The sequence below is a fragment of the Urtica dioica genome, chromosome 7, assembly GCF_054948205.1.
Source record: "Urtica dioica subsp. dioica isolate 48M chromosome 7, U.dioica_male_clone48M_v1_H2, whole genome shotgun sequence".
NCBI classification, from domain to species: Eukaryota; Viridiplantae; Streptophyta; class Magnoliopsida; order Rosales; family Urticaceae; genus Urtica; species Urtica dioica.
The window spans coordinates 219038-236215 of NC_142762.1; the positions used below are offsets into that span (position 1 = coordinate 219038).

At 40.6% G+C, this 17178-nt stretch overlaps 1 protein-coding gene across 1 annotated transcript; it reads left to right on the plus strand.

Moving 5' to 3' along the window:
- Positions 1 to 381: 381 nt before the first annotated feature.
- LOC149390052 (TRAM, LAG1 and CLN8 (TLC) lipid-sensing domain containing protein) lies at positions 382 to 2071 on the plus strand. Its single transcript, XM_089620428.1, has 3 exons — positions 382 to 805; positions 1061 to 1338; positions 1592 to 2071. Exons 1-3 carry the CDS (start codon positions 568 to 570, stop codon positions 1895 to 1897), a joined length of 822 nt encoding a protein of 273 aa, XP_089476554.1. The 5' UTR covers positions 382 to 567; the 3' UTR covers positions 1898 to 2071.
- The last annotated feature ends 15107 nt before the right edge of the window (positions 2072 to 17178 follow it).

The following is a 17178-nucleotide window of genomic DNA, read 5'->3' on the forward strand; positions in this document are numbered from 1 at the left end:
TATAAAACAAATTTTTTTTAACAAATATTATATGTATAAATTGGTATTTTTTATAGTTATTTTAGTACATATACATAAACAAATATTATAACTTGCATATCATATATTTTCAAGTTTAAAATTTGAAAAATATATCTATGTATATATTTTTACATATTTTATAACATTATTTCCGTTTGATTTTCCATTGATATGTCGATTTTTCATGAAAAACAGCATATCAATTTTATTTTTTCACATTTTTTCCGTTCGATTTTTTATCGACGTATCAATTTTTCGTAAATTAGGAGGATCGAAAACAGCATAAAAAATGACATTTTAAACATTGCTTTAAAAGACAATATACTTAAAAGCTTTTAAGGCTAACTTAAATGCGAGTAAGTCGGTGGGTGTATGACTACTAGCCTGCGGAAACGACTCAACCGAAGCTCTGATAACAAAAAATTTGGTGACGCAGGCCGCACAAATCCCAAAGTTTGGTATTATCCCAAAGATTAATTTCTCATTCATTCAAGTAAAAGGGAATAACTCCAACCACAGAAACAGCCATAATTAGTGTTTAATTCCATGGATGGTAAGAAGAGGGACAGAGCTGGAGTGTTCTTCTCGGCCACTCTGGTTCTGTGGTCACTCTCTCTCTGCTTCGAAATCCTTTTCAACCGTCGCTACGAACTCGCCTCCGTCGCTCTCGGCTGCGTCTTCTTTCAAATCTCCAATTGCCTCGTCCGCCGTTTCGCCTCTCGCGACCCTCTCTTCGTCAACACCTCCGTCTCTCTCCTTCACTCCACCATCACTTCCTCTGCCGGTACTTCCTTCGCTCTCGGAATTCAGTACTTTTATGAAACCAAATTGTTTACTATTCATCTTGATGACTAAAATTATTTGAGGCATAAGATTCATTCTAATCAGTTAGCTAACACAACGTTATTGCTGACAAATCTGATTTCCATTCTACACTAACAACGAACAATCAGTATGGAGAGAAACTAAGTTAGGAGGCATAAGATTCAGTCCAAGTCCAAAGAAAGATATGAATGTGTGGTTTGCAATTGCAATGCAGTTGTGTTGATATTGGTGAATGAGTGGGTGCGAAATGGGGCGAGTGAGATGTTGGAGCATTCCCGGCTGTTGGGGGGCACGTGGAGTTGGGGTTATGCGGCGCTGGGCTTCTCGTGCGGTTACTTTGCGTACGACCAGTGGGATATGCTGAGTCACCGGCTGTACAGTGGGACCGTCCCCCCCGTCCTGCTCCACCATCTCATCCTCCTCATTTGCTTCACGCTCGCTCTCTACCGCAATGTCACCATCAACTATCTCATTCTCACACTCCTCTGCGAGGTACCATCCTATGATTTAAGGGCTGTTGTCCAGAATTACTCTTTCATCCAATTTTCTTGTTTCTGGAAGTGTAAATGGGCATTAGGGGGGTCATTAGTGGGTCAGGAGAAGATGCGTCAAGGTAGTTAGTTCTTTTAGTTACAGTGTAATCAGGACAGACTTGTTCCTCTCTCGAATTCAAAATCGAATTTTCATGTTATCGTTCGTGATTGGCATTATAACATGTGACATTAACGTTGGTTACATCACACAGCTTCATTCTGTATTTTTGCACGTGAGAAAAGTACGGAGAATGGCCGGGTTTCGTGACACCAAGACCGTGATGGTGAGGATAGAGTGGACTCTAAACTGGGCCACCTTCATCGTAGCGAGGCTCGTGTCTCACGTCCTCATAACCGTCAAGCTCGTCTACGACGCTCCAAAGTTCGGTCATGGCCCGGAGCTACCACTTGCTCTGTTCGGGATGGCCGGGATGAACTTGCTCAACATCTCTCTCGGCATTGACCTCTTGAATGCTTTCAAAAGGGATATGAATCCGCGGCACTCTACTCGCAATTAACGCCCCTTTTCCGGGGTCCCAAACGAGGTCTGGGATCCTGTTCATTCGATGTGCACAGTAGTTATTATTGTAAATTTAGAACGCATTAATGGGCTTGTGTGACGCCGGTGGGAGTGCAAATGATGAGGTCTTATTCTTCTACTGATTATTTGAATATACGGATTTGTTTCAAAAGGCCTTAACATTCCCCTTAATTATTTGATTCTATTAAAAAAATTATTTTAAATCAATCCAGGCTGTTTCTATTGTTGCCTCTGGAAAATGGCATGTTTCTTTAGAAGCAATAATGGACGCCATTGTTTATTTGAATAAGGTTCAAAATGCCGTTTTCGACGTCGTTTCGAATCTCCTAATTTTCAGAGATTCGACACACCGACTATAAATCGAATGGAAAAAATGTGGAAAAATATCACTAATATGCCATTTTGAATACCGTTTTCGATGGAAAACCGAACATTATTAGGTTATATCAAAACTATGTACATATATATACCTTCTAAGTGTTTACCTTAGTTTAAAATATAATTTAGTATTTGATATTTTTTCACTTTTATTTTATTTTTATTTTTATTTTTAACCTTTGCGTACAATATTAAATTCCCATAAACTCTCGCATTTATATTAAAAAAAATTAGCCCAACAGTGGAGCACGGTGGCGCTACGCGCCGGGCCCCTCGCACACCGTGTACTTGTCGCGCGGTGCACGCGTGAGCTCTGCTTCGTGTTTGAGCTTGAGCTTTTGGGCTGTTTTGTGTGGGCCTTCATGGGCTTTATTTGAGCTTTCATGTGGAATTCCTATAAGTCACGAGGAATTTAATAACACTTCCAAAAACCACCGACAACAAAAAGTTCATCCAAGTGCTAAATAAATCAAGTATAAAATACATGAAGGTTTGTCAATAATCGAAATTTGAAAATGATCGATTTGTGTAACTCCTAAATATGTGTCATGAATGAATTCATTACCATTTAATGGTTGAGAAATTATGACACAAGTAAATTAAATGAGCTAACTATTTCTATAACTTATAGTTTAGAAACGACGAGCTCGTTCCATTTTGTCTCAATTACACTTATTGATATAAGGTATAAGCTCGATTGACAAGGCTAGAGACTCTTCATTAAAAGCATTGATAATTAAACCTTTGGCATGAGTAAATTTCCAAGAAATAATAAAGTGTTGAACACTAACATTTCTGGAAATAGTGAGATACTGAGTTATTAAAATATAGTAAATCCATAGTCATGTCTATGAACACGACTGATAAGAATAAACTATAAACAACCAAATAATGGAAATATGTCAATGTATAGTTCTTATAAATAGGTTCTATAAACCACACTATGGATAGTGGTGAGAGATTAAAAAATACTATGGTGCAAATAGTCTTGGCACCAAAAGAGATATACACCAAAAATAGGTACACTTATTATTTTAAAGATGTAAAAGTCTGGTGTATGATCTTAAAAGATATGTGAAGTATTAATATGTTCAATAGTAAAATATTTACTACGAACAGTTTGACTAGACCTTAGTTAGTAAGTCAAAGATCGCTTACAAAGAAGCATGTACTGGAAGAATATTAAATGAGACATATAAATCGATTGGCATAATTGATAGAGATATAAATTAAGGAGAGAATTCACGAGTTGGAAACCTCAATCCTAGTTAGAAATCTAAGCCGTCTGTTATACGATAGCTAAGCATTGATGGTCTAAGTAAACTACCTTATCTTCTCCGGTCAAAGTGGGAGATTGTTAGGAATGTTGCCAACTGAAGATAATAAAATTAATATGAATGATTACTGAATATAATAGGAAGTTTACTTTATTAACATTATTAATTAGTGATTTGTTTTCTCATTAGAATCAATAACAACTATCATCAATAGCCCCGTATTAAACTGAATTACATGTTGGGCATCTAAGTTCGGGCGGTGATTGAATAATGGCTAGATAGTTGGATCTAAAATCACATATGTGGAACGCAAGTGAAGGTTGATCACTTTAGGAGGGGCATTCTACGTTTTTGATAAGTGTACGGCCTGGACATACTTTGGTTGTTAATGATCGTTTAAATACCGTTATGGCACACTAACCAAGGTCGCTATAATGGTCACATTGAGACTTAATCTGGATCTTGAAGTGGTCACCGACTTCTAGGTTGTATTATCATGTTCTTTTACTCATTTGTTAATGGCTACTTGAATATGTCTAAATACTTATGTCTTGGGAATTCGAGATATAATCTGAGCGGGAAGTGATTAACAAATACAGAATCCAGCCTTTGTGAAAGAAGGTCAATGTTCACTCACCTAATGGTTGATTCCAAAACCAATTGATTGTGCACCATTTCATAGTAAGTACGTATGAAAGAATCTTTTGCTGGGGAAACAACAATGGTTAGGGATCATATGTATCCAGAAAGGTATAACAGAATAATTGGCCTTTCATGATACGAGTTGAACCTAGAGGATTAAGCTCATGAACTGACTCTATCAATGGACACTCTTACGATGAGTAAAACATAATTATTGTAATAAGAAGAGTGTAGTCTCGACTCATGTTGTGGAGTAACGCCGAGATTGACAAATCGCTTAAATATGAGAAGTTACTTTTTCGTCTATTTTCTCAGATTTGTAGGAGCTTCTGTTACAAGGTCCATAGTCCCCGAGTCGGCTTTGATAAATATGAATAAATACTTGTTGTCGGTCGTTTTTGGAAAACCCGGAAAGCCGAGAAGACATGTCGCTCAAAGGGCCGATGGTCAGGCCGGAGGTCCTAAAGAGCGGCGGGCCTTCCGACACGAGTCGACTGGCAAGTCATCGTGCCAAACTTTCAGCTCCTCGAGTCGAGTCGCTCTCCTCGAGTCGAGATTATTCCTCGAGTAGAATCGCGTGTCCACGAGTCGATTTTTGGATCCTCATGTTGACCTCGGTTCATCGAGGAAAGACTTTATATCTCGCGCGACTTGCGTGAAATCCCGAGTCCCGAAGGCCCAAGGGGCCGGGTCATCGAAGGCCTCTAAGGCCCGCAAATGGCCGACGAGATGGGTCACACAGCCCTCGAGAAAGGCACACGCGCGCGAGCGAATTGCATGCCACGAAGGGAAGGCGCGCCGCGCCAGGGGGGCTGCGCGCCGCGACTAGGGCGATGCACGCCGCGCACTCCCTGAGATGAGTGCGCGTGCGCCGTCTGAAAAGAGCGCTGCAGGCACGCATCGCGGTGTGCGCCTCGCAAAGCCCCCTGCGCGCCGCGCACCCGCACTGCTCCTCCTTTCGAGGAAAGCGCGCTCTCTAATCCCACATGGACGAAATACAAGCCACTTAAGGCCCTCCAACTATTAACCCCTTCTCATTGAGCGGAAACCTATCCCATTCATTCTCTTGAGTACTCACCCTTCTCTCTGCTTCTCTAGATGTCATCTTTGGTCTGAAGCACTTTCTGCAAGATTTCTCGTTCTCAGAGATTCTGGAACGTTCCCGGAACTCCCGAGCGTTGCTTCCTCTAATCGAGCGCTAAATCTAGAGCCCAAGCGCGCTCCTAGGATTTTCCGCTGAAAATCCCCTATGCGTCTAGCACACTAGACGCGTCCACGATTTTCGACAGAAAATCGCCTACACGTCCTACGCGTCCGCCATGATAAGGAACTCTCGACTGAGAGTCTCCAACATCTCCAAAAGAGAGAAAACACACATTCTCCCTCAGGTCACTCGATCCTAGAGTTCTGAGACGTCGCCGAGGACTCCTCCACGCTCTGTTTCCTCTGTCGAGCACACCCTCCAGACTCCACGTCTCATACAGCATTACATACGCCTTGAACTACATTCTGACCTGATCCCTATACATAAGGGTACGTAGGTAGCCTATACAAAAGGTTCGGTCACTCCCTATATTCACCTCTTCTCTCCTCTGAGAAACCCTCCGACTAGAGAAAACCCAGCTCGGGACTTTCGAGTTCACACCTTTGGCTCGGGTGCGGCCACTTGGTCTGGCCTTGGATCGACCCGCCCAAAGCTTTTAATAGTTGTTCATTTTCGTGTGACAACATTTTGGCGCTAGAAGGAGGGGACTTCCCGACTTATACAGCCCGAATCCCTTTTGTCCATCTTCTTCTTTTCTTCTGAAAATTCGACTTTCTCGGACTCGAGAAGAGATGAGTAATCAACCAACCATACTTTCTGAGGGCGCTAATAACCCCGATAATGTTGTCAATGGTGCCCACAAGAAGAGTTGTAGTCTTAATTTTGTACATTTGATGTAATAAAGTCTCATGAAGACTCTTGCTTGTAATTGCCTATCTATTCATTAATAAAGTTGAAACGTTCATTCATTCTTTCTTTGTTTGAAGCTTTATGATAAAACCTTAGTCTTTTAGTCCATAAACAAACTTAACAACTTACGAAGAGACAAATGTAGATTTGCATGAACAAACTCTTCGTAGTTTGCTTAAAACGATATATTCGCAATCTTAGGGTCAAAGGACTATTGACCTCAGTATGATTGTTAGAAGAATCTATGATGTCTGGTTATGAGGCATTGAGAGTTGGAGACTCTATAGTTCTTCTAGGTATCTTCCGAAGGTACTGAATTGACCAGTGCACTTCTAGAGACAAGATAAGAACAAACCATTTAACCTCTTATGTCTCGAAGTCACTATGTATGAATTGCATCATGCTTACCTTAATCCTGAAATGAGACATGCCATTTCACACCTTAGTATTCTCATTTGAGAAAGTCAAAGTTCGGACTCACTATGTGATTCTGAACAAGGCCTATTGGTGAAGTACTAAGTTGTGAGTCTGTCATGAGTAACTTTGTGAAGTTCTCATAGATATGGAATTCATGTACAAGATTGCTGAAATGCAATGTATGTCACCTCATGCTTTGTTCCTTGGAGTGTGAATAAATGAACTGTTTAGGTTAGTAAACTTTCCAAAAGCTTCTTCAAAGTTCAAGCTTCAAGAAAGGTTAGTAAACTCTTAGTTCATATTGATTTTTAATTACATGTACTTGCTTCTTTGTCTAGGTTAGTAAAAACTGTTTTTACTTGAAAATAAATTTTTTAAAATTCCGCCGCTTCCCGAAGCGTTTAATCTTTTTCTTAAACCCTAGATCATTTCCAACAAATGGTATCAGAGCCAGGTTAAAGATTAGCATGTACATGTTTTTAAAATTATGAGCTTGAAAATCGTTTTCGAAAGTTTACTAATTTTGTGACAAGTTAGAATTGTAATCTTAGTTTTTTTTTTTTAATTTAATGCTCTTGTCTTTAAATTAAAAAGCATGTTGATTTTCTATGAGTTTGGGATATTTTTAAAACACATTAGAATCAGTTCTAAAAGTTTTTAATTTTTTATATTGAAAAACGTGTTTTAAAGGTTTGAGAAATTTCGAGTAAAATTTTGTGACTAGTTTTGATATCTTGCTAGTTTCTTATTTTTACTTGAATCGTTTTATGCATGTTATTATTTCTTTTATTCTATGTTATTACCCTGCTAATAAAACACAAATAAAAGCTTTAAACAACATCTTAAAACGTTCCGTTACACTCGATTCTTTTTCGCACCTAAAAAAGGACCAAGCTTTAATTTATTTCTTTTTCTTCGAGCTGGAGTAAACCCGCATTAAAAGTGGCATAACTCTCTGCTCAGAAATTGAAATTTAATGATTCTTGAATCAAATTAAAGCTTTGTCTGTCCTTTGTCCAATGCCACCGGTTTTGGCTCAAAAGGACATCGGAGCCGCGAGATATGGCGATTTTACTCCGAGGTGCGCGGCTGTCTGAAACTCCAGTTTTTTAGAAATCCGGATTTTCAAACCCCACTACCATGAGTTATAGAACTCTAATGAGAAAATTTTCTTGAGCAAAAATGTTTTTCATATGATTATAAACATGATGTGTAAGATTAAAATGTTTTGATTTTTGAAAGTTTAATTGAAATTGAATTTTTACAAAACTAGTTTGAATTTTGAAAAACCGTTTTCACTTTCAAACTTGAAAATATTTTGTCATCCAAATCAAATAAATTTTCAAAATGTTTTCAAAACTATATCTATATCACATATGTTCAAAATCTATATGCTCTTGAAATTTTGAGTGGGAGGTCTCCTTGTAGACAAGCCGAAAAATAAAAAGATGTGTAATCTCAAACTTTCAAGTGTTCGAGTGAGTTGAAGTTCACACTTCCCTCATGCACTTTCCCGAAATAGAAAATAGGAAAAGATCGAGTATGTACCTTGTGCCTTTATGCACTAATACTGCTCTGAACATGTCGATCTAGGATTCTCTTCTAGTTGTCCGCTCTGTCGCTCTCTAACTAGGAAATCTGTTTCCGAACTTATAAGAGTCGATGAACCAACTCCAAAAACTAAGTGGGAGGGTTATATTCGTTGTTTGTAACCCACGATCCCCAACACTAATGAAAGATGCAATAACGTGGGACTAAGAGCCGTTCTTGCGACCCTCACTTAAATGTGAGTACTCCAAGGCGTTATTGCTTCGATCATTGCTCAATGAGCTACGTCCGAGAGTGATGCAATGATGACAAGGCCTCCCCTTGGGGGATTGTTTTTCAAAGCTGATCTTTTGGACTAAGTGGTTGGTTACACACTTAGGCTCAATCCCTAGTAATCCTCCCTTGAGGCTCTGCGAAAGGATGTGAGTGATCAAACCAATTTAAAAGGTGGCTAGTCAAAATAGATGTATTGACATCTTGGTTTAGCATTAATGATGTGTCATTTACTTATAAAAGGAGATTTTTTGCGGCCTTCTCTTGAGGGAGTAAATTATCGTTTGGTTTATAACACCTTTGGATTTTACAAAAGTCTTAATAAAACTTAAATCCTAAACCAAAGACTAATCATAAACTTGTTTCAACTTTTATAGGCAATATGTCTCTCAACCCTCTCTCTACAATTCTTTCCTCGAATAAACTCGAAGGCGACAATTACGTCGACTGGAAACGTAACCTCGACATAGTCTTTACTGTCGACAAGCACAAATGGGTTCTCACCACCCCCTGTCCTCAAACGAATGAAGATTCGACGCAAGAGGAGAAAGACGCCCTGGCGGCCTGGCTTCGATCCGATGAGATTGCGAGATGCTATATTTTGGCATCGATGAACAATGTGTTGCAACAACAACATCGTGATTACGAAACTGCCACCGATATGCTCTACAATCTCCATGAGATGTTTGGAGGGCAGGGTCGTCAAGCTAGGCAACAAGTGGTCCGACAATTCATGAACTGTCGTATGAAGGCTGGAACTCCCGTTAGAGATCATATGATGCTGATCATTAGCTATCTCAACGAGATGGAGATCCTTGGATCTGAGATTGATGGGGAGACTAAAATAGATATGATCTTGGAAACTGTCCCCGAAACCTTTGATACCTTCAAGTTGAATTATTCCGTGAACAAGCTAGAGTACACTGTTACCGAGCTCATGAAGGAACTTCAAACCGCTGAGGCACTCACTAAGAAAAAGAGGGCTCAAGGAGAAGTACATGCTACTGCCTCCACCTCTGGATCTAAGAAGAGACCTCGCAATGCCGAGAAGAAGAACCAACCTAAGGTTCAAACGAAGAAGAAGGCGCCAAAGGCTCCGAAGGTGGACAAGTCTAAAGACAAGTGCCACCACTGCAATGAGCCTGGTCACTGGCGTAGGAACTGTCCTGCCTACCTCAAAACCAAAGTAAAAGGTATTGTACTTGTTACTGAAGCTTGTTTAGTAGCTGATAATCTATCATTGTGGATTATTGACTCCGCTGCTACTAACCATATTTGCTGTTCCTTGACTGGTTTTAGGAAAAGCAAAAGCTTAGAGGATGGCGACTTCTGCTTCAAGTGGGGTGATGAGAGCGTGGTGTCTGCGAAGGCTGTGGGATCCGTGACGCTATCTTTTGAAGATCGAACTTTAAATTTGAATAATGTTTATTATGTTCCTTCCTTTGGGAAAAACCTAGTATCTGTTGCTCAACTTTTCGAGCAAGATTATTATTTAAAGTTTATAAAGAATGGAATTCGTATTTCTTTTTCTAATTCTTTTGTCACTGATGCATGTATGAAGAATGGTCTTTTTTACATCTATCCCACTCAACCTTCTCTTTTAGACACCGAAATAGATAACGATCTAATTAGGGAGCCAAAGAGGATCAAACTTTCTGAATCCTCCGATCTAACAAAATCAACATACCTCTGGCACTTAAGACTTGGTCATATCAGTCTAGATAGGATTAAGAGACTTGTGAGGGATGGTCCACTCCAAGCCTCTGCAATAGGTTCACTACCTACTTGTGAATCCTGCATAGAAGGAAAAATGACTAAGCGACCTTTCTCCGATAAGGGTCGAAGAGCCACTGAGTTGCTGGAACTAATACATTCTGATGTATGTGGACCGCTCAACCAACAGGCACGTGGAGGATACGAATACTTCGTTACCTTCACTGATGATTACTCAAGATATGGGTTTGTCTATTTGCTTAAACACAAATCCGAGACCTTTAACGTATTTAAGGTCTTTAGGGCTTTAGTGGAAAAGAAAACTGGCAAAGTGATCAAAACCCTTCGATCTGATCGAGGTGGTGAGTATATGTCTAGAGAGTTCGATGAATTTCTTAAAGAAGAAGGTATCGCTTCTTAGCTTACCGCACCTGGCAGACCTCAACAAAACGGAGTGTCAGAGAGAAGAAACCGAACTCTTATGGAGATGGTTAGATCAATGATGAGTTACTCATCACTCCCGCTTTCCTTTTGGGGATATGCCCTTGAAACAGCCGCCTATATTCTGAACCAAGTTCCGTCCAAAACTGTTCCTGGTACTCCTTATGAACGATGGACTGGCCGTAAAGTGAATCTTGGCCGCATCCGAATTTGGGGTTGCCCTGCACACGTGCTGAGGCAAAAGACTGCAAGTTGGCTAGTAGGTCAGAATTGTGCCTGTTTGTGGGATATCCAAAGGAAACCAAAGGTTTTACTTTCTATAGTCCCGATGACGATAAGACTTTCGTTAGCACGAATGCTCGTTTCCTCGAGGAGGACTTTATGAAAGATGCAAAACCTAGAAGCAAAATTGTGCTTGAAGAAAAGTTGGGTGAGGAAGCTTCTACCTCATCTGTAAGAACTGTTCTTACCCCAACTGAAACACAACCTAACTCATCAGAATCTCGTCAAGTAGTACTTAGACGTAGTGGGAGGGCTACTCAAAAGCCTGACAGGTACATGTCTTATGGAGACTCTCTTGTAGCCGTCTCCGACATGGATGACCTTGTTTCCTATAGCCAAGCGATGGCTTGTTCTGAATCAAACCTTTGGCTTGACGCCATGAAAGTTGAAATGCACTCGATGTATGTCAACAAAGTCTGGAAACTTGTAGACCTTCCTGAAGGGATTAAACCCGTAGGGTGTAAGTGGATATACAAGAAGAAAAGGAGTCCTGATGGGAACGTGGAGACGTTCAAAGCACGACTTGTGGCGAAGGGTTATACCCAACAAGAAGGGATTGACTATGAAGAAACCTTCTCGCCAGTCGCGATGCTTAAATCCATCAGCATACTCCTATCCATAGCTGCAGCTCTCGACTATGAGATCTGGCAAATGGATGTCAAGACAGCCTTTCTGAATGGCAATCTTGACGAGCGCATTTACATGGCTCAACCAGACGGTTTCGTGGATAAAGGTCAAGAGACCAAGGTTTGTGAGTTGCTTAAATCCATTTATGGACTAAAGCAAGCATCTAGGTCATGGAATATTAGATTCGATGAAACTGTAAAGAGCTTTGGCTTTGAACAGTCAATAGATGAGCCTTGTGTTTACAAGTTAATACACGAAGGTAAAGTTGTGTTTCTGGTACTATATGTCGATGATATACTACTCATTGGTAATGACGTGGGTAAGTTATCTGAGGTTAAGGTCTGGCTAGCAAAGCAATTCGATATGAAGGATCTAGGAGAAGCCGCGTACATTCTGGGGATCCAAATCTTTCGAGATAGGAAAAACCGGACCCTGTCGCTCTCTCAAGCATCTTATATTGATAAGGTGATGGATCGCTTCTCGATGCAAGATTGCAAGAGGGGTCAAACACCCTTTAGGCATGGAGTTTCACTCTCTAAGGACCAGTCTCCCAAGACTGCACAAGAGATTGAAGACATGAGGAAGATTCCTTACGCCTCTGCCGTAGGAAGCCTCATGTATGCTATGCTTTGCACTAGACCTGATATATGTTTCGCCGTTGGCGTAGTTAGCCGTTTCCAATCCAACCCTGGACCCGAGCACTGGATTGCTGTTAAGCATGTTCTTAAGTATCTTCGAAGAACTAGAAACTTGATGCTTACATACTCAGGTACTGACCTGGCTATTACGGGATATACCGACTCCGATTTTCAAGCGGATAAGGATTCCAGGAAATCCACTTCGGGATCTGTGTTCATCCTTAATGGTGGAGCTGTTGTGTGGAGAAGTATTAAGCAATCTTGCATTGCTGACTCCACAATGGAAGCATAATATGTGGCTGCTTGTGAAGCATCCAAAGAGGCTGTATGGCTTAGAAAATTCCTTAAGTATTTGGAAATTGTTCCAAACGTCGACGAGCCCATGACCCTTTATTGTGATAATAGTGGGGCTGTCAATAACTCAAAGGAACCTAGAAGCCATAAGCGCTCTAAGCATATTGAGAGGAAATACCATTTGATTCGAGAGATCGTGCAGCGCGGAGACGTGGAAGTGAAGAAGATCTCAACGGTGGACAACCTCGTAGATCCATTCACCAAGGCCCTAGCGAACAAGGTCTTCGACCAACATCGTGAGGGATTAGGCATGAAGGACTACACACACCTCCTTTGAGTCAAGTGGGAGTTTGTTGTCAATGGTGCCCACAAGAAGAGTTGTAGTCTTTATTTTGTACATTTGATGTAATAAAGTCTCATGAAGACTCTTGCTTGTAATTGCCTATCTATTCATTAATAAAGTTGAAACGTTCATTCATTCTTTCTTTGTTTGAAGCTTTATGATAAAACCTTAGTCTTTTAGTCCATAAACAAACTTAACAACTTACGAAGAGACAAATGTAGATTTGCATGAACAAACTCTTCGTAGTTTGCTTAAAACGATATATTCGCAATCTTAGGGTCAAAGGACTATTGACCTCAGTATGATTGTTAGAAGAATCTATGATGTCTGGTTATGAGGCATTGAGAGTTGGAGACTCTATAGTTCTTCTAGGTATCTTCCGAAGGTACTGAATTGACCAGTGCACTTCTAGAGACAAGATAAGAACAAACCATTTAACCTCTTATGTCTCGAAGTCACTATGTATGAATTGCATCATGCTTACCTTAATCCTGAAATGAGACATGCCATTTCACACCTTAGTATTCTCATTTGAGAAAGTCAAAGTTCGGACTCACTATGTGATTCTGAACAAGGCCTATTGGTGAAGTACTAAGTTGTGAGTCTGTCATGAGTAACTTTGTGAAGTTCTCATAGATATGGAATTCATGTATAAGATTGCTGAAATGCAATGTATGTCACCTCATGCTTTGTTCCTTGGAGTGTGAATAAATGAACTGGCCAGTGTCCAAATTGAGTCCTGACTCTTTTGGATGAAACAATGTGACTTGTTAGCTCCTCGTCAATACATTGTTTCTAACTTATTCACAAGCGACAAAGGAGTTGAGGAAATAACAGCTAGAAGGGTAAAATGGTAATTTAGTAAATTCCGACTAGCTGATGACATTCATGAAGGGTAAACATAGATAATATTCAGTGGATCCGCTCATTATAATTAGGTCGAATTCTTGAGTAGAAAATAAATTCATTTGAACCGGGAGATTTTCAGTGTCAGCTCTTTAGTGGAGTCAGTTGGCATTAAGCTAAACTCGGAAAAGGTTTGTGAACTTTTGAGTCCAAGTGTTTAGCTCAAGCTTTGTTCATTTGGGTCCATGAGGTCACTGTCACGAATCACATCGATAGGAATAGTTAAACTGGAAGCTAAGTCAAAACAAGAACGAAAATAGTCAAAAGGGTATTTTTGTCTTTTGAGACATAGGATGAAATGAATGTCAATAAATTTTTTGACATGGTCATTTGATGACAAGTTTCACTCGGCCAAAATAAGATTTATTGGTCCTTGTGGATTAATTTCATTTCATAAGAATTTTATTGAAAATTCTTAATGGGCCTTTTTCATGTTGTCATGAACAAGTGGAAAAGCTTCTAGAAGGCCTTTCTAGCATTAGAATAGGCGCCCACCACCCAAGAGGAAAGAGAGATTATTTTGTGCATAAATGTATCAAGATACTTGCCAAAAGAAAAAGAGGAAACAAATTTGCATATGAGATGCATAGGGGAATCGGCCAAGTGAGGAAAAGGCAAGCCAAGGAACAAAAAAGGAAACAAATCCAAGCCTCAAGGAGGCTGCCTTGGGCGCCCAACATGGAATGGGAAATAAGGGATTTTTGCTCATGAATATGTGATATTCTATAGAAGAGGAAACTACCTTATTGAAGGTAAAACCTCTCCTATAAATAGGAGCCCCATTCCTCACTTTTCATTCATCCAAGTTTAAGAGATTTGAGAGACTCTCTCTCTAGAACTTGGCCGAAAATCCTCTCTCTCTCTAGTTTATTTTCGATTTTTTCTTGTCTTGGCACCTAGGTCCTCACTCGACCTAGTGTTTAGCTCTGCGACTTCGAGACTCGTTCTTAAGTCGTAGCGTTTAAAAGTGCCCACTCACTGATTCCTTCTTTTCGAGTGATTTAGTGATAGAAACTTTCGTGGTTGCTCGAGGTGCCGAGGAAAGAAAGAGAGACGTGCTGCGAGGGAAGACGAGCGTTGCGAACTTTCCAAAAGCTTCTTCAAAGTTTAAGCTTCAAGAAAGGTTAGTAAACTCTTAGCTCATATTGATTTTTAATTACATGTACTTGCTTCTTTGTCTAATTAGTAAAAACTGTTTTTACTTGAAAAGAAATTTTTTAAAATTCCGCCGCTTCCCTAAGCGTTTAATCTTTTTCTTAAACCCTAGATCATTTCCAACAGATAACGCTACTGGGACCAAAAAGTATTTCTTGCACTCCCGAGCGCATGGTGACGAAAAGTCTCTCCCTGAAGAGAGCTCGACATGCTCACCATCTCCATCTCCAGACAGCAGGGACAACCGTATCATGGAGTTGGAGGAGAATATCCGCCAACTAAATGCGAAGAATGCGAGGTACCACAGCCGACTGGCTGCAAAACCAACCTATGCATAACCCGGTGATTCCCAATGGGGATCTCGAGAACCTCAATGAGGAAAGTCGAGACCGCGACCCAGATTACGAGGGTGCTGATGATTCGAAGGATATCGAGACTTCTCTCACAAAAGATAGGGAACTCCCCGCTGTGAATGAAGCTGGTCCTTCGGATCCTTCACCTAAGACAAGGAATGCACCTGCGGCCTCCCAAGAAGGGAACTCCCGACGTTCGGCCCTTGACCGACTTGGTCAAAGGGAGAATGTTGCGGAAATTCAGGACACGCGAAGAGCGCGCCGTCTTAGACATAGTCTGCGCCTCCGTGTGGCTAGCCCCGATCTCAGGGATCATCTGACTGCTCAACACAACGAGCATGGCAATGACCCTAGAGAGCGACTAAGCTCTTGGCCGAACATCCCCCTGACGGCCCCAAATAACGGGAACCACCGCACGGGACAAAGGTCCAATGAGAGGTGGCAGGTGACTCCTCCCGAACAGGGAGTTACTCCGACTACCGGTCTTGTTGTGGTCACCATGATCCAAAATCTTCGTAACGAAGTACGAGATCTCCGAGAATATGGAGTAGGCGGAAGCGCCTTGATGAACGCGTATTTTACGTGCGAATCCGCCCTCATTTGACTTGAATTGAGCTAGCCCTTAAGTGTTTTTAACGGTTATTGTGAGTTTATGCAACATATTTAAGGAAAATGGTGTTAATTGAAGTCTCGGAGTATTTGATGACAAATGGAAGCGTTTATGACGAAAAACGGGTCAAAATGAAGCATAGAAGAATTAGAAGAAGAATTCTGGAGCACCTCGCGCCGTGACATTCTTTCAGCTTTGGCGTAACTCCTCCAGCAGCATTCCTTGCGCCGCGACTCCTGTTTCTCGCGCCGCGACGTCCTCCAGACAACATCGTCGCGTCGCGACCTTTGTTTCGCGCGGCGCGAGAGGCTTCGACTTTGGCGTGAATTGTTTCCGTGTTTGAAGATTTTGGGCCAAATCAATTCAATCAAAAGCCCATTTGAGCTCCGAAAATCACCTTAGTTCCTATATAAACCACTCTTGTAACCTAGAAACATACTTTTGCTTTTATTTTTAGTTTCCTTATTTCTTTTAGGTTGTTTTAGAGAGCATTGCTTAGAGAGAGAGCGAGCGTTCTTCGTTGGAATCGATAACTCCGGCGACTCACTTGAACTCACAACCATTGTTTCTCATTCTTCCTTTACTTTTAATTTATTATTCTCTTTTAAATATTGTTGAACTTCGTTTAAATTTCAATATGAATTCGTTTCTGCTTTCCATGCTCATCTTATTGCTCTTGATTATTTTGCTTTGTGTTTTGATTATCATGGGTTTTTTTAGCGGCTAGATTTCTATGGGGTTACGATGTAGCTAGGGTTGACAATGGGAAGGGGGTTGTGTTAGGTTAGATTATGCTTGTTTACTCCATCTATTACTTGCTTGTCATGAATCATGTTTAATGCTTTCTAGTGCTTGATCACCATTAGAATTGTTATCTAGGATTGTTTATTACTCGAGAGAGAATTGGTAATCGTGCGGCTATTCATGGCTTCATAGTTGATTCTAGGTTCGAAAATCTAGGCAATTTATGTAATCGTTTGAACTCTTGTTTCATTGCGTGTGATTGTTTTAATAGGATTAGATGCCGAGAGGATAATAATCCGTCAATTACATAGGTTTTCTAGAACACTCGAGAGAGGCTAGTGAATAATTTCGACAGAGTGAGATTAGCGTTTATAGGAGTAGATTTGTTGTTCGAACCCGAAAACTCCACGACCTAGTTAGCTCCGGTGAAGTATTGACCCCTACCTTCACATCTTGCAAAACTCGTATTTTTTTCTCTGCTTAAGTTTTATTATTATTCTTGCTACAAACATCTTCTTAATTTTATTTGGAGTTAATTAGCATCAAGTTTTAGGAAATCGCTGTTTCACTAGTCTCTGTGGGTACGATACTCGAATTTACATTCAATATTACTTGAGCGACACATGTACGCTTGCGTGCGCGAGTTATTTTCGCAACACGCCT